This window comes from Budorcas taxicolor, chromosome X, assembly GCF_023091745.1.
Source record: "Budorcas taxicolor isolate Tak-1 chromosome X, Takin1.1, whole genome shotgun sequence".
Classification (NCBI taxonomy): domain Eukaryota; kingdom Metazoa; phylum Chordata; class Mammalia; order Artiodactyla; family Bovidae; genus Budorcas; species Budorcas taxicolor.
Window position 1 is genome coordinate 133366823 of NC_068935.1, and position 26751 is coordinate 133393573.

The 26751-nt window shown below is 39.1% G+C and overlaps 1 protein-coding gene across 3 annotated transcripts in view; it reads left to right on the forward strand.

Annotated features, from left to right (window-relative positions):
• The window catches only part of ARHGAP6 (Rho GTPase activating protein 6), a 535940-nt gene that overhangs the window by 314317 nt on the left and 194872 nt on the right, over window positions 1–26751 (forward strand). Inside the window, exon 1 of one of the 3 annotated variants that reach the window (XM_052662940.1) lies at window positions 26228–26258. The exons of the other annotated variants lie outside the window; for them this stretch is intronic. Within the exon in view, the coding sequence (XP_052518900.1) occupies window positions 26244–26258 (15 nt within the window). The 5' untranslated portion in view covers window positions 26228–26243. Of the gene's footprint in view, window positions 1–26227; window positions 26259–26751 lie in introns of those variants that run through there. 3 annotated transcript variants of the gene reach the window in all.

A 26751-nucleotide genomic window follows, 5' to 3' on the forward strand; every position in this document is an offset into this window, starting at 1 on the left:
CACCAGGTTTGAGAGTGCATGCACATGACCATCTCTTTTTCCTTCTCCTCTCTGTGTATGTTTGCCTTGGAAATGAACAGAGATCATTCTGTCATTTTTGAGACTGCACCCAAGTACTGCATTTCGGACTCTTTTGTTGACTATGAGGGCTACTCCATTTCTTCTAAGGGATTCTTGCCCACAGTAGTAGATATAACGGTCATCTGAGTTAAATTCACCCATTCCAGTCCATTTTAGTTGCTGATTGCTAAAATGTCGACGTTCACTCTTGCCATCTCCTGTTTGACCACTTCCAATTTACCTTGATTCATGGACCTAACATTCCAGGTTCCTATGCAATGTTGCTCTTTACAGCATTGGACTTTACTTCCGTCACCAGTCACATCCTCAGCTGAGCACTGTTTTCACTTTGGCTCTGTCTCTTCATTCTTTCTGGAGTTATTTCTCTACTCTTCTCCGGTAGCATATTGGGCAGCTGCTGACCTGGGGAGTTCATCTTTCAGTGTCATATCTTTTTGCCTTTTCATACTGTTCATGGGGTTCTCAAGGCAAGAATACTGAAGTGGTTTGCCATTCTCTTCTCCAATGGACCATGTTTTTTTCAGAACTATCAACCATGACCCATCCATCTTGGGTGGCCCTACATGGCATGGCTCATAGTTTCATTGAGTTAGACAAGCTGTGGTCCATGTGATCAGTTTGATTTTATATATGTCTGTGTGTGTGTGTATACACACATACATATATATTTTGTTTTCTCTTTTCATGGTGTATCTCTATTTAGCCCCCTTTTTACATTCTATTTTTCCTTTGCCATATATTTCTTTTTTCCTTTATGATTATAATTCTTTTCCCCTCCTCTTTACCATTTTGTTTGCATTTCTTATATGTTTGGCTATTTATGGCTGTTTTGAACTTGTTTTATCTTCCTATTCTTTTCTCTCTAATTTAATTTTCTTATCACTTTTTTTCAAGCCTCTTTGGTCTCTATTTTTGTACATCCTCGACCCAATATTTTACTGTCCTTCTTCAACTTCCCCTCCTAACCCTCGCTCTAATCCACAATTCTTATCTCCATGCACACATGTTGTTTCACTTTGGTGGCTCCTTCAGCTCTGACCATGCAGTTTAAATTTGAGCAGACAAGATAGGTGGAGAAGGAGACATAGCAGGGAGAAGCCACTGGTGCTGAGACTCACAACCTAGGCTTGTATCAGTTTGCCTTAGAAGGCCCAAAGTTCTACACCCAAACTCGACCCTCTGGAGCTCCTGCTAAAATCTCTTAGGGAGACCTCGACAGACAAAAAGTACATAGTTGTTGATTACACATATGTAAATATATCTATGTGTTCAGTAGGAAGGGTCAGAATAGAATTTGGAGTGACCTAAAATATTTAGTATGGATTAAATTCTTTTCAGAGTAAATTTTACTACTTTTACAACAACAATGGCAAGCTTTAAAAATATAAACATTCTATATCATTGCTTCCTCAATTTATCTTTGTTTATGTTGTAGAATTCTAATAAAGTGAGCATTTGGTCAGCTGCAGAATTTTTTATTTATGGATATTGCTGATAATAATGTTACTGATAATGAAATGGAATTACACATGTGTAACTGAGGTTTTTAGTCTTTTTAGACCACAGACCTAATTCGTACAGAATAAGATCTCAGTTCTACATTCTTCTCTCCATAGAAATGCTCATGCACAAAATTCTATATTCATTTTCAGGAGATTCCATTCATAGACTCATTCTATAATTATTTACTGAGCATGTACAAAAAGCAAAACAGGATTACTGTTCTAGGCATGATAGCTGTGTCAGTGAATAAAAAGGTTACATCCTTTTTAGAGATTACAGAGAATAGGGAGATTGACAACAAATCAACAAATCGGTAATAAACAAGCAGACAGAATGATGGAGCAGAGTTGGTAGGATGCTAAGGAAAGCTTTCTCAGAAGGTGATATTTCATCGGAGATGTGACATAATGGAAGAGCTGATTTTTAAAGAATGACTCAACTGTTGTAACATCTTGCTATCACTTAGGTTCCTGCGTAGGAAGTCATTTTAGATAGACAGACAAAGCCCTTTTTGTCTGTTAATGTGAAGAGCAGGTTTTAGTTTAAATTCTTACACATAGCCCTGAGTAACTAGAAATTAGCACATTCCAGGGAAGACATACTCTTTCAAAGTTATTTGGTTTTCCAGTTTGACTAAACAAACATGTGATTAGCCATTAAAACCATAGCTCCAAAGATGATATTAGATTGCCCACTTCTGGGGAATTGACAGAAAAAAATCATTGCAGATCAGTTTTGAAAAGGAAATTTTTAAAAGCTGACACCTTAAATTTTTACAGCATTGTTTGTGATGCTGGAAGTGTTTTATATTTGCTCTGTCCTAGTGAATAATCTTCCTTAGAGGTTTTCCAAGCTCCTGTTGTTTGAAACGCTCCAAGGGCTGGAAAGACTGAATCTCTAACCTAGAGACAGGCTTTCTTAATATCTCAGTGGTGGCTCCCAAGTTCCTTGCCAAGTAAGCTGCAGTCCTCCTGAATCCAGTTTTGGATCTTAAAGCTGCCCTGGGTTGACTCACTCTGTGTCTAGTACCACGGAGAGCATGTCTGGACTGTGGTGACTCTGAGAAGAGGGCTTCTCTCGAAACCCCAGCCCTTTGCCTCAGAAGGCCAAGCTGTAGAGATAGCTTCTGGGCCCTGTGGTTGTATCTTTGGATAATTTCCATGGGTCATGGCCTTGACTCTGGTATTTTATGTTACACAGCTGAAAGGCAGATAATTGCTTGATCTCAATTAATAACAAGAAATTGCCTGGACATTGAAATATTAATCAGAAGGGTGGATGCTGCTCTTTTAGTCAAATGCTGATTAATTTAATCCCAGTTGTATTTCCTAGAGGAAAGAGAAATTTGGTTACAAACACCATGTCTTATTTTTCATCATTCACAGTCCCATCACAAAGGAAATAAATCACAAATCAAATTTACCTCACCAACACTACCTGTGCCCATGTTACTATAGTGTTCACAGATGTTCAGTCATCCCATTCCAGTGAAGCTCAGTTGGGAAAAACTGGTTAAGCTGTGTCTATGCCTTTCATTTAAATTTCATCCTCAAAGTATGACCTTCAGAATGTCACATCTTGGGGAGTGGTGGTAAATTGCTTTTCATAGTGAAAGCAGAATTCCTTTATGTTATTTATGTGCTAGAAATGCAAACTTCCTATTATCTAAATCCAGAGAGAAGGATTTAATTTTCAAAAGTTAGAAAGTTCTCTGGTCAAATGTTAAACCTTGTGCTTTAGAAATCTGGGCAAACGTTGCTACCATTTTCTTTCTTGCTTTATTCTTTTCTTTTTTGTGTGTGCGTGTCATTATTATGAACTCAAGAAGGCTAGTGATGTGGCATTTTTCCCCCCAAAGTGGAAAAAACACAATCTCTTGTTTTACATGAATTTGTTGGGCTGATTTCTCTCCTACTAACATTCATGTATTCTGGGATTGAGGATTGGCTACCATAAGCTCTTTATAGGGTCAGTACTGTCAGGCAGAGATTTAGCATTCTAACTAAAAAATATATATAGAAGTAAAAAGAAAACTAGAACTCATTCATATAAAAATTCAGAATATTAGAACCTTTAGTTTCATGTTTAGGAATTTTTATGAATAATTTTTATTTCAATATCTCCATATGGTAAGTCATTTCTTGAGTCATTTTTTGCACCTGATAAAAGAGAAAGGAATAAAGCAACAATAGTTGTCTTGGCTTTTGTATTTCCAAAGTCATTCCTTAGCTTTTCAGTATAATTAGAATTGTAAATCATTGCTCTAATTAAGTTATTAATAATTTCTTAACTCTTTTTTTCCTTTCTTTTTCTTAACTCTTAAGATGCACATGAAATGAGGAATATGAGATTAATACTCTAAACATGGAGATTTTAAAAAATAAAATCACTCTTTATCATTACCCACTTATATAGTTATAGTTAGTGTGTAGTTAATCACTGATTCATTAATTGGAAAGTATTTGTAGTAAGAAAAATATTATCTAGTTGTGCATATTGGCATGAGGTAGTAAAAGTGGTAATAAATAAATATAGATATTAATTATGTACTCTATATTTACCTAGAAAAATATACTTCTGTTGAATTTCCCATCTGATTTTAATGACGCATCTAGATATCATGAAAACAAAGCTGTAGCAGATACTTGAAGGCCTTTGGAAGGAGAGAGAAGGAACATTTCAAAAGCAGTTTGGATGTTAAGTTGCAAAATTATTTATGGCAGATGGTCTTGTTTCCCTTTTTGTTTTATCAAATGTGAGTATTCATGTCTTAAAATTGAAAGCAATACACCAAGTTTTTTTTTCATTTAAATTTAGTTTTTCCTTATTGATTCTTGGTCCTCAAATAATTATAGGTTTGCATTGTTTAAAAATATATAATGAGATACATTAAATCTAAATTGAGTAGATACAGGGACATTTCTTATGTTACAGAGAAGTCTTTTGGATATATTTGTCTATTCCAAATTATTATTTTGATACTTAGGATGTGAGCATAAACTCAAGTACTAGTATTTATGATATACTTGCAGAAATCCAAGATACTGAATATCTATGTTACTACCTGTCTTTTCCCACTCAGTATGTAAAACTAGACATTATCTTTCTCACAAATAATATTTGATTCATTTGTCAGTGATTAACTATATACCAAAGGGATATTAATAGAGAAATTTTTAATAAAAACTTCTTTGTACTAGCTTTTAATGTCATGTTAAGGATTATAATTATTTTAAATTATTGAAGATGTTTATGAATGCTTCAATTTAAGTCAGTTATTTGTCAGGGCAAGTTGAATTTTTATAGTGGAGGACAGAGGAGCCTGGCATGCTGCAGTCCATGGGGTTGCAAAGAGCTGGATATGACTTAGCGTCTGAACAACAACAACATCATATTTTAGTTAGTTAGGGCCAGATAGTAAATATTTTAGGTTTTTCTGGCCTTACGGCCTTTGTTGTAACTCTGCCATTTTAGCACAAAAAACAGCCCTAAAAAATACATAAATGAATGTGCATTGTGGGTTCCAATTAAACTTTACAATAACAAGAGGGACTGAGTTTGGTTGATAGGTCATAGTTTGCCAGCTGCTAGCTTAGAGGACAAACAGCTGTATGCCTGTTGAACCAATTTGGTGAGAGAAACACTTGAGTGAAAATCTTTATTTTGATGCTGCCCACGTCCTTGCTGTCCATTCTTTATCCCTCCAATAAGATAATAGAAATGTGCTGGAGATTTTTCTCCCTGTCTACACAGAGACCTTAAGAAATTTTTGAGATTTATGCACCAAGTGAGATGTCAGTGCCAAGTGCAACCCTGGTGGAAAAAATATGTTAATTTTGCTCATCTTAATAAATGCATTTCCTATTTCAGTCTTCCTGATAGTTGGGCCAGTCTTTATTATGAACATTTTTCTATTGTAGCTGTCCTTTGAAAATGACCTGGCATCCAGGTCCCAAGATAGTTATCTCAGGATGGAGCATGATTAGCCTGTAGATAGGCTTCAGGAAACATTCCCAGGTAGCTCTTTGAACTCTCAGTGGGAAAGCCATTTTCCTATGTTCTTCATGCCATAGGTACTGTGGTAAAGTCCAGTGTTAAATGAATAAGTCAATGGATGAATCAACAGAAAAGTATAGTCTACAGTGAGCTTTGAATTGTATGAGGTAAAAGCACAGCACATTGTGACTCTGAATTCATCATCCAGTTTTACAATGACCAAATAGTCAGAGATAAGTTTTCCAGTGAGAGAATTATCTGAGTTTCTGATCTTGCTTTTTCCCTTCCATTGTTGACTCTACCCAGAGAAAGACATTAGTCGTACATTAGGACTGACATCAGAGGAAAGAGAAATGTTTATAGCTGGAGATGACCTTAAAGATGAGGAAGAGGATAATAATTTTGATGGCTACAAGAATGATTGTGACCCCATTGATTTAAATAGCGAGTTATTGTTTACAAAATTCTATTTCAATCCTATCACTTTATGATAGTTAAAACAAAGATTCCGGTTATGTGACTTTTGAAAGACTAAAGGAAAGAAAGTGAAACTGAAATATTTGGAATTTTGCCTCCTGATACCCAGTTAGGAAGAAAAAGGAGACAAAGTTTAAACCAAGATCTCATTTGAAGCGTCTGTTTGTTCAACCCCCCTATTTTTCTGATGTTCACTGTTTCTTCTGCTGGTAATACTGGGTTTTAGAAGAGTTTTACAGTCAGATTGCTCATGGCTGCCACTACTGACACTTGACAACTGGGCAAGGCGGCCATGGTGCAGAGAATTGAATCTGCCCAGTGCCGACTGCACATCCATGAACTGGAGTGTATCACCAACTTTCAGCTAAATGTTTGTTCCTGCTTTCCTGTGAATCTGTCCAAACATCAGAGTTTGTAACTCCTGCCTATACTGGCAACTTGATAATTTAGTATACCCAAACGTCCGTTTTTAAGGAATGATTCATAGTCATCATTACTTTCTGATGTTTATCTTGAATACCTTCTAATGTTAAGGTTTGAGTAAAATGGAAGAAATGGAAGGGAAGTGCTGGATAGAGTGGAATGGGGAGGAAGGCAAACTGCATTTTAATTATTATGGTGACAACAGTTTCAACTGCCACCATTTTTTAACATTTTCAAGGGATGAGAACAGGATTGTTTAACATTTATTATCTCATATCATCCTCACACCATTCCCCTAAGATAGACCTTATTCTTTCTATCTTACCTGTAAGAAAACTGAGGCTTAGAGAGATCAAGATCACTTAGGTAATAAGCGATAGAGTCAGGATTTGATTTCAATGCTGTGACATCCACAGCACACGCTCATAAGCTCTAAGTGATACTATATCATAGTGGTTGGTCTCTACGTTGTGGCTAATTAGGAATAATTGCAGACCATCACCACTCAAAGTGTGACCATCAGGCCAGCAGTATCAGTATCACCTGGAAGCCAGTTGAAAATGCAAAATTTGTGCTCCTCTCCCAGACTTGCTGAATAGAATCCAAATTTTCACAACAGCTCCAGGTGATACATTACACTTCAAAATTTGAAAAGGGCTGGCTTAGGCTCTTCATCAGAGAAAGCAATGGCACCCCACTCCAGTACTCTTGCCTGGAAAATCCCATGGATGGAGGAGTCTGGTAGGCTGCAGTCCATGGGGTCGCTAAGAGTCGGACATGACTGAGCAACTTCACTTCACTTTATTCTGTAAAAAGTGGAAGCAAAGAGACGGAAAGCTTCAAGTCTACAAATGTTAAAAGGGTGACAAATACTTGTTTATTAAATTATTTTATTAAACCTTTTCATCCTTTGTCAGGTATTTTTGTAGGCTATGGAGATAGAGAGGTGGATGTAATACTATAGAACATAACAGAATAGATAATACGCTTTAAGCTTGACAACAGCAATATTAGGAAGCATGATTTGAAAATAAAAGTTAACCTTATGGAAGTCATAAATTGAAAGCATCTTTGTTTGTTTTTCAGTCCTATATCTTAAGAAGTGATATAGTCTAACCTTTTTTAATTTAAAAATCTTAAAACAATTTCAAACATATTACTGGAAGCTGAATCCAAATGTGATCATTAAGACAAGTTAGAAGTTAGTATCGGAAGAGGGATAAGAATGCTGTTTTAGATGATAAGAAAATAAACTTGCCCTCTCTAATGTGTCACCTGGATCTTCTGACAGATATGGAACCATTAGCCAAATGGGCCATGATGAAACTTTGAATACATGTAAGCTTTTGAAAGTTCATTATCTTTTGTGGGCTTCAGAATGGAGTATTTATCTTAAGGGTTTATCCACCCTGATCTGTACCTCATAAATGAAAACATAACAAGTGCATCCTCCATGCTGAAAAATAAACAACCTCATTTTTTTGTAAACAGCAATGCAATATGCTTAGTGAATTTACAGATGCATCCGTTTAGATAAACCATAAGAATCCTTTTCTTTCTCCTCTAGAAGCACCACATTTTTTTTTAAGTTGAAGTATCGCTAGTTTATAGTGTCATGTTAGTTTCAAGTGTACAGCAAAGTGATTCATACACACACACACATATATATATATCGTTTTTCAGATTCTGTTCCATTATATGATAGATTATTGCAAGATATTGAGTACAGTTCCCTGTGCTATACAAGAATCGTTATTAATAATTGGTCCATATGTGAGACCCATGGCCTTGTATACTACATTAAAAAAATTCATTTTATTAGCAGTGCTCCTTTCCAGCACCTGGAATAACTCTAGTGCATAGTAGGGAATCAATTAAAATTTGTGAGGTGAGTAAATAAATCAATTGGCTTTTCAGAGATGCTGAAGAAAAAAAAAAAAAAGCACTATCCATCATTCCTATTTTAGTTCTTCAGAGTGCAGAATTGCTCCAAGACAGCTCACATAGATAGTTCCGGGTCAGTACAGGAAACAAGAAAGGAGAAGGCAAAGGCTGACCTTGAGGCTTTGCCAACTGTCTCTTCTATTCTTGTCTTGTTTCCTTCATTTGGAGAAGCAGATGTGCCTGCCTGATAGGGTGGAAGCCTGAAAGCTTCAAGATCTAGAGGTAATAACATCCTGGTCTCTCAAACTTCCTGGGTGATTCATTGGCCAGCCACAACTGTGAGATTCATCACTTCCAGAAACCCAGCCCCAGCAGTGCTCTTATGAAATGGGCTTATGATCTGGAGCAAGAGACAATAATTGGCAAATTATGGATAGCCATATTGTCTATGCATAATACTTCATAAGCTTAAACCAAGCTAATTTAAAGCTTGACATATTCCTTTGTTATAGATAGTTCCATTTGAAAGCACTGTGTCAATTTATCTTGTGGCAAAAGACCTATCACAAATGAAATTCAAATGAGCTGCCAGGCCCTATTTCTTTCAATCTCAGAGGTAAAGAATTTGTCTTCCTACCTAAATTCCATGCAATCACGCTTCCTCAGGGTCAGCTCTAGATAGTAGCATCTCACTTTCCTCTAGCTTCAGCTTCTCTTCTACACACTTAATTATCTCCTCATATCAAAACCTTTCCTTGAGCAAACCTCTCCTGAAAGCCATCTTATCTGTTTTTTTTTTTAATAGCTACACCTTGCATAAAGGTAGTTTATATTCAAAACTACTTCACATACTCATCTCTATGCACTTCTCAATCCTCTGCCAGCTGGCTTTCACCCTATCACTCTCTCGATTCTGCTTTTTCCAAGGTTATGGACGGCCTCATTGCCAGTTCAGGAAGATGAGTCCTTATTGCACTTAAGCCCTACGGCCTTTGAATTCAGCTCTGTTCTCCCTGGCAACCTCTTTTCCTCCTTTTTTCCATAGCTCCTTTATTTCTCTCCCTACATTCCAAGGCAATACATCTTAATCGCTTTTGCAGGCATCTTTTCCTTCATTTGTTCTTAAACACCTTTCCATTTCAGCCTTCTTCACTTAACACTGTACTCACATTCCCTTCACTGTGTTGTTAATTCCATGGCTTCTGCTACCATTTACTTTGTTTCAGGATCTCTTGTGTTGCAGAGAATAGAGACATTCTTGGTTATTTTAGATAGTCAAAATTCATCTTAAAGTTACAAGAGAAGGAATGGAAGAGGAGAAAAACCTCTTAGTACTTGGGAGCACTGGAACGCCACTCCAGGCAGGACCCGAAGGAACTCATCACTGTGCAAAGCTTGAGTCTTTAATGATGGTGGACATTTACCAGGCCATAGACTCAACTTCACCTACCCACTCACTGTTCCCATCTCTCTCTTTCTCTCCCTCCCTTTGCCTCTCCCACATCGATCCCCGCTTCTTCAGCCGTTCCTTCTCTCTAGCCTCTAATAGCTTTACTCTCCTCTTTCCCACAAGGTTTCTCCTCATCTGTGTCATCTGCTGTCTCCTTCTTTCTGCTGTCTTTGACAACCCATAGTTCTCTGAGTTCTTTATTCTCTAAGGTAAAACACTGCTGACATTTTTATATTTGCCTTCTGACTGCTTTCAGTGACTTCTGAAACTCGGTAGAATATATATGTGTATACATGCGTATAAAGAAATGAAAGAAGGAGGGAAAGAAGGAAGGAATGCAACTCTGAATGAGATCGACCCATTTCATCTTTGTGTCCTCAGTGGCTGCCCATGGTATTGAAAGGTTGCTGTTAGGAGCCATGAATAACACCAGGATCCATGGCCTCCGGAGGAGAGGAATTCAACCCAGGGCCAGTGATGAGGCTTGATCTCTCAGAGTTTTTTATGTAATAAAGTTTTATTAGAGTATAAAAGGGGCTTCCCTGGTGGCTCAGCTGGTAAAGAATCCACCTGCAGTACAGGAGATCTGGGTTCAATCCCTGAGTTGGGAAGATCCCTTGGGGAAGGGAACAGCTACCCACTCCCATACTCTGGCCTGGAGAATTCCATGGACTGTATACCCATGGAGTCGCAAAGAGTCGGATATGGCTGAGCGACTTTCACTTTCAAAGTATAAAAGAGAGCGAAAGCTTCTGACACAGACTCAGAAGGGGACTGAAAGAGTGCTCCCTTGTTAGTTTTTAGCAAGGAGTTATATACCTATTCAATTTAGTTCAGTCACTCAGTCGTGACCAACTCTTTGCAACCCCATGAATCACAGCACCCCAGGCCTCCCTGTCCATCACCAACTCCCGGAGTTCACTCAGACTCATGTCCATCGAGTCAGTGATGCCATCCAGCCATCTCACCCTCTGTCGTCCCCTTCTCCACCTGCCCCCAATCCCTCCCAGCATCAGAGTCTTTTCCAATGAGTCAACTCTTCCCATGAGGTGGCCAAAGTACTGGAGTTTCAGCTTTAGCATCATTCCCTCCAAAGAAATCCCAGGGCTGATCTCCTTCAGAATGGACTGGTTGGATCTCCTTGCAGTCCAAGGGACTCTCAAGAGTCTTCCCCAACACCACAGATCAAAAGCATCAATTCTTCAGTGCTCAGCTTTCTTTACAGTCCAACTCTCACATCCATACATGGCTACTGGAAAAACCATAGCCTTGACTAGACAAACCTTTGTTGGAAAAGTAATGTCTCTGCTTTTCAATATGCTATCTAGGTTGGTCATAACTTTTTTTCCAAGGAGTAAGCATCTTTTAATTTCATGGCTGCAGTCACCATCTGCAGTGATTTTGGAGCCCCCCAAAATAAAGTCTGACACTGTTTCCACTGTTTCCCCATCTATTTCCCATGAAGTGATGGGACCGGATGCCATGATCTTCATTTTCTGAATGTTGAGCTTTAAGCCAACTTTTTCACTCTCCACTTTCACTTTCATCAAGAGGCTTTTTAGTTCCTCTTCACTTTCTGCCATAAGGGTGGTGTTATCTGCATATCTAAGGTTATTGATATTTCTCCTGGCAATCTTGATTCCAGCTTGTGTTTCTTCCAGCCCAGCGTTTCTCATGATGTACTCTGCATATACTATACCTATTAGCAAGCTGCTAATTAGAAAAAAGAATACGCCTCAGAACTGAGAGAGTTGCATCAGGCCCCTCACCAGCAACATGCATTTTGAGATAGCGTTGGCACAAGGTGAGTCAATCTGGGCCATAAGACAATTGACATGAATCTTGAAATAAGGCAGATTTCCAAGCAAATGCATAGTTCATTAACATAGCTTAAGAACGACATTTCCATGAGGAAAATGCATTGGTTAGCTCAAGGTTTGAGATAAAGTAAGTTCAGGTGGAAATAGGTGTCGCCATGACAACACAGGATTAGATGAGAAAAGAAAAAAAAGCATCTGCCACTTGCAGTTTTATTTCCTCCTGGCGCTTGGGGACCCCCAGCTTCCTGACTGAGGCTGTTAACACTCTCAATATAACAGTTGCCCGTTATTGAGCACCTACTATATCTGAGATTATGTCATTTATGTGTTATTTCTGACATTCACACACTCCTAAAAAAAGGTGGTATTTTCCTTTCTTTTTAAACATATAAGGAAACTGTGGCTCTCAGAGACTAAATTACTTGCTCCAGATCATTGTGCCAGAAATGGTGAAGCCAAGATTTCAAAACTGTTATGTTTTCTAGGACAAATTTGAGTACCTGAGTAAATGAACGCAGTATGGTTTCCTGTATTCATTTTTAAATAAAACAAGGCGTAACCAAAGTATATTTTGATAATAGTGATTAAACAATAATTTATTGGTTGTTTATATCACTAGAATATTTAGCTTGTGAAGATACAGACCAAGAGGAAGAGATAACTGTCTTCAAATTAGGAAGGCCTATGGGCTAGGTTGAATGAATTAGAAGGGATTCAGCTACAAGCACCAGAATACTGTCTCTCCAACATAATGGAATAGCAATGAGATTGCAGTCTAACATAATAAGAATTTCAGAGTGGCATGGGATCCTTGGACAGAATATTAGAGTAGCTTATCTTTCCCCCTGCAGGCTCTGGCATGCTCCGTGTGTTGGCTTTACTCTTGGGCTTGCAGCAAGATGGCTGCCTTAGTCCCAGACATCACATTGCCAGTAACAGTGACTGGAAGAAGAAGTACAGGCCATCTCTTCCTTTCTCCTTCTTAGCCAGAGACTTTCCTAGAAGCTTCTTCATATCTCATTGGCCAAAATTTGGTCGCATGCTGTGGCAATGACTGTCAGTTGCTGCCCCTTCTCCCCACCCACCTTTCACTGCCTCCCATACAGCTAATTGTGGCCATGTAACTAAGTCCCCACTGATGAGGGCCTCCTGTTGGCTAAAGTACAAATATACCGTCCAGAGTTCAAGCAGCCATGTTGGACCTGATAGTCAAGTAAGCTCATGTGAGCCTCATCCCTGTGCCGTGGCAGTTCCCCAGGTTGCCTAACAGCGACTTCTTTTCCCCTAGAGGGAATTATACTTGCATCTTATTGAGAGCCACAGTTCTTTCTGTGTCTTGCTCTTTTTCTAATTGTTTTACAATTTAACTTAACCTGCTATCCATTTCCCTTCTTTAAACAATCCTGGCATATGCAGTGGTATAATTGCAACTTACTAAAAACAGTGAGGATCTATCAGATGGACCCATTTAACAATGAGATGGGTCATCTCCCCTTTGTCATTTGGGGGAAGATTAAATAGCCAAACAGTGTCAGGCCTCTATTTGGAAGGAGTGGAGAAGGGGAAATGACTGTTGGATCAGCAACAGAGGCTGCTAACCAAGTTAAGTAACTTTCCCAAGGTCATGGATAAATATTGGTAGAAAAGAACTTCTAATTCAGGTTGTCTAGAAGCAAGTTCAGTGGACTTTACCAGCTGAGGTTAGTTGACAATTTGTCATTGATACTACAAAGGAACTTCATACATATCTGGGAGATGACACCCCAACATCTATTACTTTATTCCCTCTTACTAAGATGTAAATGGTTTGCAGTTACCTCTGCATTGGTGAGAATTGGCAACCCTCTCTGGTGCGCTTGCCTGGAGAATCCCGTGGACATAGAAGCCTGGCAGGCTACAGTCCATGGGTTGCAAGAGTTGGACACGACTTAGCAGCTAAACCACCACCATGTAATTGTTACCGGCACAGAGAAATAGCAGGCAGAGCAGACCACCTCAGAGTTGTGTACTTGGCCAAGTAGTAATTTGCCTTGCTAATATTGTTTGCCTGAGGTAAATGCTAAAATAGCCTGTATTCCTAGCACGGAAACTGGGCAGAGTGAGGATTGATGTGAACTGGGATTGTTTTGAGTTGTGAAAGGAAGGCAGTTCTAACGTGTGTTTGTGGGTTTTTTACAGTTTGGAACCAGTTTGAAAAACAACCCATATTGCACCATGCTTGTGGATTTCCTTGTCAACACTCCTGATGCTGACCCTAGAGATTTCATTTCCCTTAACATGCTTAACATCCATTGGGGGATAAGGCATAACACTTGGATTTTAAGGGTAGTGGCCTTGTTAGTGATTTGTGGAGCGCAGTAGCCATCTCAAAAAGCAAAATCAGTAGGGATGACATTGCTCAAAGATCTTGTACCTCAGCTTTATTTTCTATGATTTTTTTTCTTTTTTTTTTTTAAGAGGACCTTCAAAGTGAAGGATCAGAGGGAATGTGTTTGTATATTCTCTTCAGCAACTAAAGATGTAGAAAAACAGTTTGCATTGGTGAATGGTATTTGTATACAATTCAAAGTCATATTTTATCTGTGTGACTGATTGGTAAATTGCTAATGGTCTTCAATCCCAGTGGGTTTTTACAAAATGATTTCACTGAAGCATCTTCTTAGAAGACAAGGGAAGGAAAATTGTTTTACGGTGTGAAGCAATGCAGTGCACAATTACAGTGTTTATTAATTTATTTATAATTAATTAATAGTTAATTAATTTATACTAAGGTGACTTGGAATAGTGAATGTATTGAAATATGGTGTTTGGAAGTTTGCTGCTGATATACGTTTTGAACAAACCTTTTAGTATATGTTACATGAGATTTGGAGGTTATAATTTTAATATTTATGAGCAAGACTGTTTAGTTACCTTTAACTTTCCTTTAAGAGATATTTACAGAATTAATGAATTTGTTAATTATAAATGTTCCTCTTATTTTCTAATTAAGTTTCTTCTTTTATTCTGAGTGATTATATGTATTCTGGAATATTTTCTAAAAAAGTTGCACATGAAACGTTTTTTATGACATCACTAATTCTGTTTGGTACATTTGTATTACTAATCAATGGAGAATTTACCCATTCTGTTACATACAGATTTTTTCTAAACTAAGATGAATTTATTTTTAGGAAGATAAGTACATAGGATTTAATTTTGAATTTCTGTAGGACTTTCCATTAAACTGTTACTAGACATGAATGGATGACCTTTATGATGATAAAACAGAATGAAATAATCTGAACTGATTTTACTCTTATAAAAAAGCAATAGAATTACTAAATTATGGGAGAATTTACAAAAGGACTGAGATCATTTATGGCTCTCTGAGGAAAACAAGATATAATTAAGAAAAGAATTATCATATGACCTAAAAATTCCACTCCTGAATGTATTCCTAAGAGAAATGAAAATCTATGCCCATACAGAAACATGTATATGAATGTACATGGCAGCATTATTTATAATAGCCACAAAATTGAAAGAATCTAAATGTCCATCAAGTGATAAATGGATAAGCAAATGTGATATATGCATTTAATGGAATTCTATTCAGTTACAAAAAGGAATGATGAATGTTACAACATGGATGAGACTTGAAAACATTACACTAAGAATGTAAACACAAAAGGCCCATACTGTTTGACTGCATTTATATGCGATACCCAGAACAGGCAAATCCACAGACAACGAAAGGAATTTCATGGTTGCCAGGGACTGGGGGAGATTGGAATGGGGAGTGCATGTTATTGAGTATGGGTTTCTTTTGGGGTGATGAAAATATTCTGAAATTGATTGTGGTGATGGTTGCACAAGTCTATGAATATACTAAAACCCATTGAGTTGCATACTTTCAGTTCAGTTCAGTCGCTCAGTTGTGTCCGACTCTTTGTGACCCCATGGATTGCAGCATGCCAGGCTTCCCTGTCCATCACCAACTCTTGGAGCTTGCTCAAACTCGTGTCCATAGAGTCGGTGATGCCATCCAACCACCTCATCCTCTGCTGTCCCCTTCTCCTCCTGCCTTCAATCTTGCCCAGCATCAGGATCTTCTCCAATGAGTCAGTTCTTCACATCAGGTGGCCAAAATGTTGGAGTTTCAGCTTCAGCATCTGTCCTTCCAGTGAATGTTTAGGACTGATTTCCTTTAGGATGGACTGGTTTGCTTTCCTTTCAGTCCAAGGGACTCTCAAGAGTCTTCTCCAACACCACAGCTCAAAAGCATCAATTCTTCGGCACTCAGCTTTCTTTATGGTCCATCTCTCACATCCATACATGACTACTGGAAAAACCATAGCTTTAACTAGATGGATCTTTGTTGGCAGAGTAATGTCTCTGCTTTTTAATATGCTGTCTAGGTTTGTCATAGCTTTTCTTCCAAGGAGCAAGCGTCTTTTAATTTCATGGCTGCAGTCACCATCTGCAGTGATTTTGGGGCCCCCCAAAATAAAGTCTCTCATTGTTTCCATTGTTTCCCTATCAATTTGCCATGAAGTGTTGCACACTTCAAATTGGTTAATTTTATGGTATGTGAATTATGTCTCAATTTAAAAAAAATCATAGTGAAGACCCAAGTTTGAGAAGAAGCATACCTGGTTGATACTTCTAGTTCCTTTGTTCATATAGCAGATATTTATTAGGAAAATCACTGTGTCCCTAGGACACTACTGGTCATGACTTATAGATATCCAAGGTACTACTTGGGCTTTAAGTGACTTATTAGCACAGAGGAGAGATGCTTTTTGGCATTCAGACAGTCCTGTGCCACTAGCCAGAGGGACTCCATACCTGAGAATACTGCAAACTTGGGGGAAGAAAGGAGAAAAAGTACTATAGCTATTTGAATGCAGTGGATAGAATTAGAAGTGTGATCAACTGACCAAAATACTTATCAGATTTGAAGACCAATAAAGAAAGGAGCCAAATTCTGAGAGTGTAGGGTGCAGATTTCTCTAACTGTATCCGTCATCTAACTTGAAGAGAATTTCCCACCAACTGAATGAAAGAAAAGTCAAGAATCCCGTGAATCAGAGCCCGTTGGATTTCATCCATCCTCAATGCTCTGGCAGTGATTAAGTCCAATGATGAAATGTGAAGAATGATGCATTGTGTGTGTATCTGTTATTTTGATATTAATTATAAAAGGTGACTAAAAGAAAATGACTTCCCAATTCAGTGCAGTTTGGGGTTCGGTTATAAGCATGCTATTGCAATTAAAATCCACAATGAAATACTCAGAGACTGCAGGAGAGAATGTGGTAGCATTCTCAGTTGACCTGAACTATCATCTACTGGCAGGTCATATACTATGATGAAATTCCCCAGCAACAAAAGGTGAAAACAAATTAATTAGAGGCACAGTCTCAGTTAGTACTAAGTGTATTACCAACATAGGAATAAAGAGGCAAAGGGAATATTTGAAGAGATCATGCCTTCTAGCAAACATGCCCTATGATAATGTTCTAAACTTGTTTAACACTGTAACATCATTTTCCTCATTTCTGGATCAAAGCAAGGTAGATATTTTATGTTATTTAATTATGTGATAAATTCTCAATTTCTTTTGAAGTAATTTAACTATATAGTGAATAGATGGATATAAATCTTCTAGAAAGTTTTATTAGATATTAAAATGTGTACATAATAAAATATATGCCATGTATCTTAGAATATTATATCAAGTAATTATATTAAATCACTACAGTATTGAATCACAGTCTAGCAAAATTCATTAATGTCCCACCAGATATAAAAAAGTATAGCAATGTTTTTTAAAAGGCAAAAAATTTAGCAGTGATGAAAGTGTTTAAGGAAAAAACCCCAGGGAATTCCCTGGCAGTCCAGTGGATAGAATTCCATGCTTCCACTGAAGGGGAAACAGTTGGGGAACTAAGATCCCACATGCTGAATGCATGGCATGGCCCAAACAAACAAACAAACAAACATATTGATACTATGATATTTTGCCACCAAACAACCAAAGCAATTTTTATCATTCTGACATCAAAATACTTCCAGTCAGGTTAGAGTCATACACCCTAGTGAAAGCAGTCAAGCAAATAGCCACTTTACCAAACCAGAGTTTCCACTGTTGGCTAATTATTCCTCATTCTTTAACCTGAATCCCCTGAAGAAAAAACGGAAAGTTAACCAAGCAGCAAGTGGTTGGTGAACACCTACCACATGCCTACTACCTGAGATATTGTAGGAAACATGAAAAAGCATAAGGCATCATTCCTAGGACCAGCCTTAAAATTCTAAAGTTTGGTTCAGGCCTTTATTAATTAGTTAGCATGAATCCACTTATCATGGAGACTACACCACTTGCTACACACCTCAGCCACCCAAAGCCATCAGTAAATTTCTTCTCTCTCATTTCTAAGCATCCTCTTCTCCCTTAATGAACCCTTGCCTCTTCTTCATGAAGGGAAGTGAAACTCGCTCAGTCGTGTCTGATTCTATGTGACCCCATGGACTGCATAGTCGATAGAATTTTCCAGGCCAGAATACTGGAGTGGGTAGCCTTTCCCTTCTCCAGGAGATCTTCCCAACCCAGGGATCGAACCCAGGTATCCCACATTGAAGGCAGATTCTTTACCAGCTGAGCCACAAGGGAAGCCGTGGGGTTTTTTATGCCTCTTCTTCATATACTTCATCAAAACAGTGTAGGAGAATTGAATCTTGGTGGTGCAACCTCAGAGATCATGTACTTGACCTCTCACTGAAAGTAGGAATCCTTTTTCTCCACATTGGTAATAGATGATCAAATGGTTAGCTACATGAACCTCTGAATTTAAAGAGTTCTCTTCCCCCTAAGCCACTTACCCTTGGGTAAATGTTTTCTTTAGAAAGAATGTCCTCGGAAAGGTCCAGGCCTACTCCCAGGAATTCCCATTCAGTCATTTGAAATCTGCTCTCTTGAAAGATAGGCCAGATGTACTACTGAATTCCCTTGATGGCCACTCAAATATTTTAAGCCAGCATTTTTCATACCCCACAGTCTCTGCCACTCCAGACTGTAATCTGTGAAGGTCTCTCAGTTGTGTCTGACTCTTTGTGACCCCAGGGACTGTAGTCTGCCAGGCTCCTCTGTCCATGGACTTCTTCAGGCAAGAATACTGGAGTGGGTAGCCATTCCCTTCTCCAGAGGATCTTCCCAACCCAGAGATTGAACCCTGGCCCCCTGCATTGCAGGCAGATTGTTTACATTCTGAGCCACCTGGGAAGTCCCACCACTCCAGACTAAACAAACTCAAATCCATTTGTGAAATTAATAGATTTATTAATGATGATATATCTAGAACTTTCCCTCCTCCATCCACACTGCTCCCTTCAGGGCTTGCTGGATGGGTCAATGTCTTCCAAAGGTGTCGCCTCCAGAATACAGTTTGATGCTCCAGGAGTGCCCTGACCTGAATGGAGTACATTGCATTACTATTCTTATCAGGTTGGATTCTAAAGTTCTTTTCATGCTGCCCAAGTTTCCGTTACCTGGTTTACCACTTTTGTCAGACTTCATCTGAGCTTCGTGGACAATCTAAGAGCTCTACCTCTTCCTCAAACTGCTTCTCTATCCCAGATTAATTTTGTTACAATTTAAATGCAGTTCACTTCAGTTCAGTCAGTCATGTCCGACTCTTTCTGACCCCATGAATCACAGCATGCCAGGCCTCCTTAAATGCAGACTTCTCTCTAATTTTTTGAATCTTTTTGTCTTAGTCTCATCCTAGACTTTTGATCTAATTAAATTAAGTTTAAACTATAGTTTAAAACACTAATTCTCTCTCCTATTATCTATTCCTTCTAGTTATTAGTACATGATATTCATAGTTTTTACATCCATTTGAATGTGTAACCATTTCTGCTTCATGTTATATCTGGTAAATTTCCAGAAAAAAATTTGTCCAATACTTCACTGAAATGGCTCAGACGGTAAAGCGTCTGCCTGCAATGCAGGAGACCTGGGTTCAGTTCCTGGGTCAGGAAGATCCCCTGGAGAAGGAAATGGCAATCCACTCCAGCACTCTTGCCTGGAAAATCCCTTGGACAGAGAAGCCTGATAGGCTACACTCCATGGAGTCGCAAAGAGTCGGACACGGCTGAGCGACTTCACCTTCACTTTCACTTTCACTGAAATTGGTCATTTACCTAAACCTTTTGGAGTCATCCGTGGGGAAAATATATTGAGGCTGATACACTACTGGGGCACCCCTGTAAATACAAGAACTATATATTATTGTGTTTACCTTTGAGTTTACTCTATCATAGAGCACATTCCTTTCTTAACTAAAATCCTATAATTAATAGTCAAAATGATGATGATGGTGATAATAGTGGTGGTAGTAATGATGATTATAATGATAGTAATGATGATGATGATGGTGATTGTGGTGATGGTGGTTGTGTCTCTTAATAGATGCCAGGTTCTGTCTTAAATGCTCGGCAATTATTATCTCATTTAATCATCACACCAATCTTGTAGGGTTAGGTGTTATACACTGACCCTCACCAGTTTGGGCATTCACAACTATTAGATTCTCTTTGATAGATAACGAAAACCACTGAAGAACTGTGAGATGGTAAAGGCTACCTGCCCACTCCACCATATCACTATATGTGTGTGTATGTGTGTGTGTGTGTGTACGTGCTAAGTTTCTTCAGTCATGTCTGACTCTCTGCAACCCAGTGGACTGCAGCCCTCCAGGCTTCTCTGTCTATGGGAATCTCCAGCCAAGAATACTGGAGTGAGTTGCCATGCCCTCCTCCAGCTGTATAAGTACATGTTCATTTCAGTTCAGTCACTCAGTCGTGTCCTGCTCTTTGCGACCCCATGGACTGCAGCATGCCAGGCCTCCCAGTCCATCACCAACTTAGAGTTTACTCAAACTCATGCCCATTGAGTTGGTGATACCATCCAACCATCTCATCCTCTGTCGTCCCCTTCTCCTCCTGCCTTCAATCTTTCCCAGCATCAGGGTCTTTTCCAATGAGTCAGTTCTTTGCATCAGGTGGCCCAAGTATTGGAGTTTCAGCTTCAGCATCAGTCCTTCCAATGAATATTCAGGACTGATTTCCTTTAGGGTTGGATTTCCTTGCAGTCCAAGGGACTCTCAAGAGTCTTCTCTAACACCACAGTTCAAAAGCATCCATTCTTCAGCGCTCAGCTTTCTTTATGATCCAACTCTCACATCCATACATGACTACTGGAAAAACCATAGCTTTGACTAGATGGACATTTGTTGGCAAAGTAATGTCTCTGCTTTCTAATATGCTGCCTAGGATGGTCATGAGCTTTCTTCCAAGGAGTAAGCATCTTTTAATTTCATGGCTGCAATCACCATCTGCAGTGATTTTGGAGCTCAAAAAAATAAATTCTATCACTGTTTCCACTGTTTCCCCATCTATTTGCCATGAGGTGACGGGACTGGATGCCATGATCTCAGTTTCTGAATGTTGAGTTCTAAGCCAACTTTTTCACTCTCCTCTTTCACTTTCCTCAAGAGGCTCTTTAGTTCTTCTTCACTTTCTGCAATAAGGGTGGTATCGTCTGCATATCTGAGGTTATTGATATTTCTCCTGGCAATCTTGATTCCAGCTTGTGCTTCATCTAACCCAGTGTTTCTCATTATGTACTTTGCATGTAAGTTAAATACGCAGGGTGCCAATATACAGCCTTGATGTACCCCTTTCCCTATTTCGAACCAGTCTGTTGTTCCATGTCCAGTTCTAACTGTTGCTTCTTGACCTGCATACAGATTTCTCAATAGGCAGGTCAAGTGGTCTGGTATTCCCATCTCTTTCAGAATTTTCCACAGTTTATTGTGATCCACACAGTCAAAGGCTTTGGCATAGTCAATAAAGCAGAAATAGATGTTCTTCTGGAACTCTCTTGCTTTTTCCATGATCCAGCGGATGTTGGCAGTTTGATCTCTGGTTCCTCTGCCTTTTCTAAAACCAGCTTGAACATCTGGTTCACATATTGCTGAAGCCTGGCTTGGAGAATTTTGAGCATTACTTTACTAGCATGTGAGATGAGTGCAATTGAGCAGTAGTTTGAGCATTCTTTGGCATTGCCTTTCTTTGGGATTGGAATGAAAACTGACCTTTTCCAGTCCTGCAGCCACTGCTGAGTTTTCCAAATTTGCTGGCATATTGAGTGCAGCACTTTCACAGCATCATCTTTTAGGATTTGAAATAGCTCAACTGGAATTCCATCACCTCCACTAGCTTTGTTCGTAGTGATGCCTTCTAAGGCCCACTTGACTTCACATTCCAGGATGTCTGGCTCTAGATGAGTGATCACACCATCTGGGTCATGAAGATCTTTTTTGTACAATTCTTCTGTGTATTCTTGCCACCTCTTCTCAATATCTTCTGCTTCTGTTAGGTCCATACCATTTCTGTCCTTTATCAAGCCCATCTTTGCATGAAATGTTCCCTTGGTATCTCTAATTTTCTTGAAGAGATCTCTAGTCTTTCCCATTCTGTTGTTTCCCTCTATTTCTTTGCATTGATTGCTGAGGAAGGCTTTCTTATCTCTCCTTGCTATTCTTTGAAACACTGCATTCAGATGCTTATATCTTTCCTTTTCTCCTTTGCTTTTCACTTCTCTTCTTGTCACAGCTATTTGTAAGGCCTCCTCAGACAGCCATTTTGCTTTTTGCATTACTTTTCCATGGGGATACTCTTGATCCCTGTCTCCTGTACAATGTCATGAACCTCCATCCATAGTTCATCAGGCACTCTGTCTATCAGATCTAGTCCCTTAAATCTATTTCTCATTTCCCCTGTATAATCATAAGGGATTTGATTTAGGTCATACCTGAACAGCCTAGTGGTTTTCCCTACTTTCTTCAATTTAAGTCTGAATTTGGCAATAAGGAGTTCATGATCTGAGCCACAGTCAGCTCCTGGTCTTATTTTTCCTGACTGTATAGAGCTTCTCCATCTTTGGCTGCAAAGAATATAATCAGTGTGATTTCAGTATTGACCATCTGGTGATGTCCATGTGTAGAGTCTTCTCTTGTGTTGTTGGAAGAGGGTGTTTGCTATGACCAGTGCATTCCCTCGGCAAAAGTCTATTAGCCTTTGCCCTGCTTCATTCTGTACTCCAAGGCCAAGTTTTCCTGTTACTCCAGGTATTTCTTGACTTCCTACTTTTGCATTCCAATCCCCTATAATGAAAAGGACATAATTTTGGGGTGTTAGTTCTAAAAGGTCTTGTAGGTCCTCATAGAATCGTTCAACATCAGCTTCTTCAGCATTATGGGTCAGGGCACAGAGTTGGATTACTGTGATATTGAATGGCTTGCTTTGGAAACCAACAGAGATCATTCTGTTGTTTCTGAGATTGTATCGAAGTACTGCAATTCAGACTCTTTTGTTGACCATGATGGCTACTCCATTTCTTCTAAGGGATTCTTGCCCACAGTAGTAGATGTAGTGGTCATCTAAGTTAAATTCACTCCTTCCAGTCCATTTTAGTTTACTGATTCTTAAAATGTTGACGTTCACTCTTGCCGTCTTGTATGTATGTGTGTGTGTGTGTGTATAACCATTTATTAGCCAGTTGGCATCACATATTGAACCTGTTTTGTTAGCTTGACAACAACAATAAAAATGTTAGATGCCCTGTCCTTTCAGGTACTCTGAGCATCTCTTTGCATGAAAAGTATGCCTGATGCAGTCACAGAAGATGATTGTCTCGTTAGCAGTCCTAGACTCTTTATTGGCGAAGGTGCACCACTGTATGGGCACACCGTCCCCAATGATGAGGTCAAGGAGACTGACCAAAAAGTAAGTGGAACAATTAGGAAAGAGGGAATTGAAACAAGGAGTGAGGGAATCAGGGTAAAATTCATTTGGGCCATATGTCAGATATTCAAACTCATCCTAAACTTGATGTGATCAACTGTTGAGAAATAGGTGTGGCCCTTAGGACACCTGAGCCCAGGCTGTCATACATGCCACCTATAATTTTTTTTTTCAGTATAGTGGCAGTTTTACTGTTGCCTGAGACAGATTGCTTCTGGTCAAATGAGGACACTCCAGCAAATACATCAGCACTGAAGACTTCTAAGCACTCATCAAGCTGGGTAAATTCCCTGAAAAGAAGGAGCTTAGTTTTCAGGGTGACTTGAAATTAGAACTTTGTTCCCCACTGTTTCTATCTTAAAATACTTTTGCCTGGGAGAAAGCACTGTGTGAAATTAATACCTTCTCCAACTCCACACCACCATACAAATTAACCTAACTTGGATGGGGAAATTCTTTCTTGCTGTCTTTCCAAGTGTCTTAAGAGAACCCCTTTGGAGGGTCGGGGCTTACCTTTGTGTATTGATCAGACTGAATATTTCAAGGAGCTCTGTCTACCCTGGAGGGTAGATTTTTGTTGAAACATGTGCAATAGTGCAAAAAATAGTGCGTTTCACAACTGAAGCAGATGTGCATACTTATAATTTACCTTCAGTTTGGAAACATGTAAATTAGGCACTAATTTCTAATTAGCTACCCATGGATGACTGTGGAACTGAATATGGTTGTACTCATTAATCCACTTTGAAGGCATTTTTCAGGTGGGTTAATATTCACATTGTATGGAAAAATAATATGTATTCATACACATATACACAATATGTATACATCTACCTGAGTAAACATAGTATGTATACTTAGTACAAAGTATACATATATTGATATTTGATATGCCAACTTGAAAGATCATTCTTGGGCATTTATTTTTAAAAATAAACTCAAGTCTGCTCTTACTTCACTTTGGATTCTCCATGGTGCTAGAATATTTTATCCTTTGGATGGCTAAGTGAGAAAGATATAACAACAAAGCTGAAGTGTCATTTATGGCTCTGTATTGGAGAATTAAGGGAGTTGATTCAGGTTGCTGAAATCTCTCTTCTGGCCCTCTCCATGGAAGACAAGTCACCATAGTGAGCTTGATCCCTGTCTGTGCCCTTGCCCTTTGCTTAATGACTCTGAGTATGTGACATAAGATAGCACATCTGGAAGACCCTCTGCTCTTTCATACACTACCCTGATCTTCAGTGATTCCTATGCTGTCTTTAAGTAAATAATAAAGGCCTTGGCTTCTTTTGCTGGATCAACTGAGGGTATACTGGATGTACCTGCTTCAGTAGATCCATTGCTTCATTTGGACTGGTTAACAGTGTGTGTTTTTTAAGGTGCCTAGGCTGGGAATATCCTTCATTTCCTAGTGTAATTATCCAACATCTCTTCTGTTGCCTTATTAGCTGCGTGTGTGAGGGGGGAACTATTTGAAATTGTAATTTATCAGTTTGTACCAAATTCTTCCTGCCATTGATGAGAGCAGTATCTTTTGCACACGTTTCACTAATTTAAGAGGACTATTATGTAATAGTGAGTTTCTCAGTTGATTCAAACATGATGTTATTTAGGTCCGAAGTCTAAATTTGATTCTGGAGCAGGAAATGGCAACCCATTCTAGTATTCTTGCCTGGAAAATTCCATGGACAATAGAGTCTGATGGACTATAGTCCATGGGTTGCAAAGAGTCAGACACGACTGAGAGCACATGCATGCATGCACTAATCTTGCTTATGATTCTTTCACTTCCTGTCCCATACTTTGCCTGGTTGTCCCACAGTTGTCTTTTGGACTTGGGAGAGTCAGTTGAGAATGAAGATTAACAAGGGCAAATCAATCCCCTCAGTCAAGTACAGGCAAGAGAATAACATTTAGAGTACAGAGCTCAGGCCTGGATTATGGTTCATCTTTTCCTCAAGAGAAGACAGACATTTCTGTATAGATGGAAACATATTTGCATGGAGCATTGTATAGTGGAGTGTGTGTATGTGTGCATGTACGTAAGGTGTCTATATGCATGTACATGTGTGCATCAGGGGGCGAGTAGATCTGTTGTCACATTAATGATGATAGCAAAAATACCCACTGGTTACCACGGAGCAGGTCATGTGCCGACTGTAGGTCCTGCTGTATGTTTATTTGTGCAAGGGTTTACTATAATACTCACCCAGGCATTTCCAGGAGGAAAGGGTGAGGATTGATTTGTCAGTGCCTAAGGGTCTCCCAACATGTGGTCTACTACAACTCTGTTTATCAGTGAGTTGTTTGGGCCTCACAGGAATTTTCCCACAGAAAGGATGTTCTAACTGGCAGGCTCCCAGGACCGCCTACAAATCCATTTAACCATAACAGAGCTGACGAGCACTGTCAGGACTGGAGTTGGCTTCCAAATGGGAAGTCAGCCTGGTATTAATAGCACAGTTCCAGCTGCACTTTGGGTCCAGCAGACTTCTGATGGACCGGCCTGGGAACCCAGGCGCTCTTTGTAACATTTATAGAAAACGGATTCCTTGGTGAGCATGGTGGGAAGGGAGTCTTGTGGTGGCTTGAGAATCATGGCTACCCATTTCCCCCTTCTCTAATCACTGCCATCGTCGGTATCCAGCAGGAAGAGACTAAGGTGAATCCTAGGGGAATTCTTCTCCCAACTTCAAGTCTGGGGAGAGCCTGCCCTGGTCCTGGTCTGCTCGCTTGGGTTGACTGTTCCCATGTACAGGATATTTGTAAGTTGGGCGTTCCTAGGCCACTTATATTTAATTGTTTGATGCAGATGTTTAACATAGTAGCTATTTATCCATGTAAAATTTACATAAAAATTACAGGCTTATTTTTATTTGAAACATGTATTATTCATTTTGACTGATTTCAGCCCTGATGATATTTTTGTGCTTCTTTAATGGGTTAAAGGCATTATATTTATGCAAATTGAAAGGGTGTGTGCTGTTGCGGTAAAACATTCCGTTTTCTGGTTGTAGGAGGAAATAAGAGAAGTGGGTGGTACCGTGGTGTGTGTGTGTGAGCATAATTTAAATTTGACCCAAAGTTGTGTACTTTGAGTACGACCCAAAGGTGTGTTGTTCAAACCAAGATATGCTTTAAGATATTAAAAATTGTGTTTGTACTCAAGAGAGCACTTTCTCAGTAGTGTATTTGGAAATATTTCAGGCCAGTTTTTTCTGCAGAAGTTACAGACCTAAAAGATTTTTTTCCCCTGGA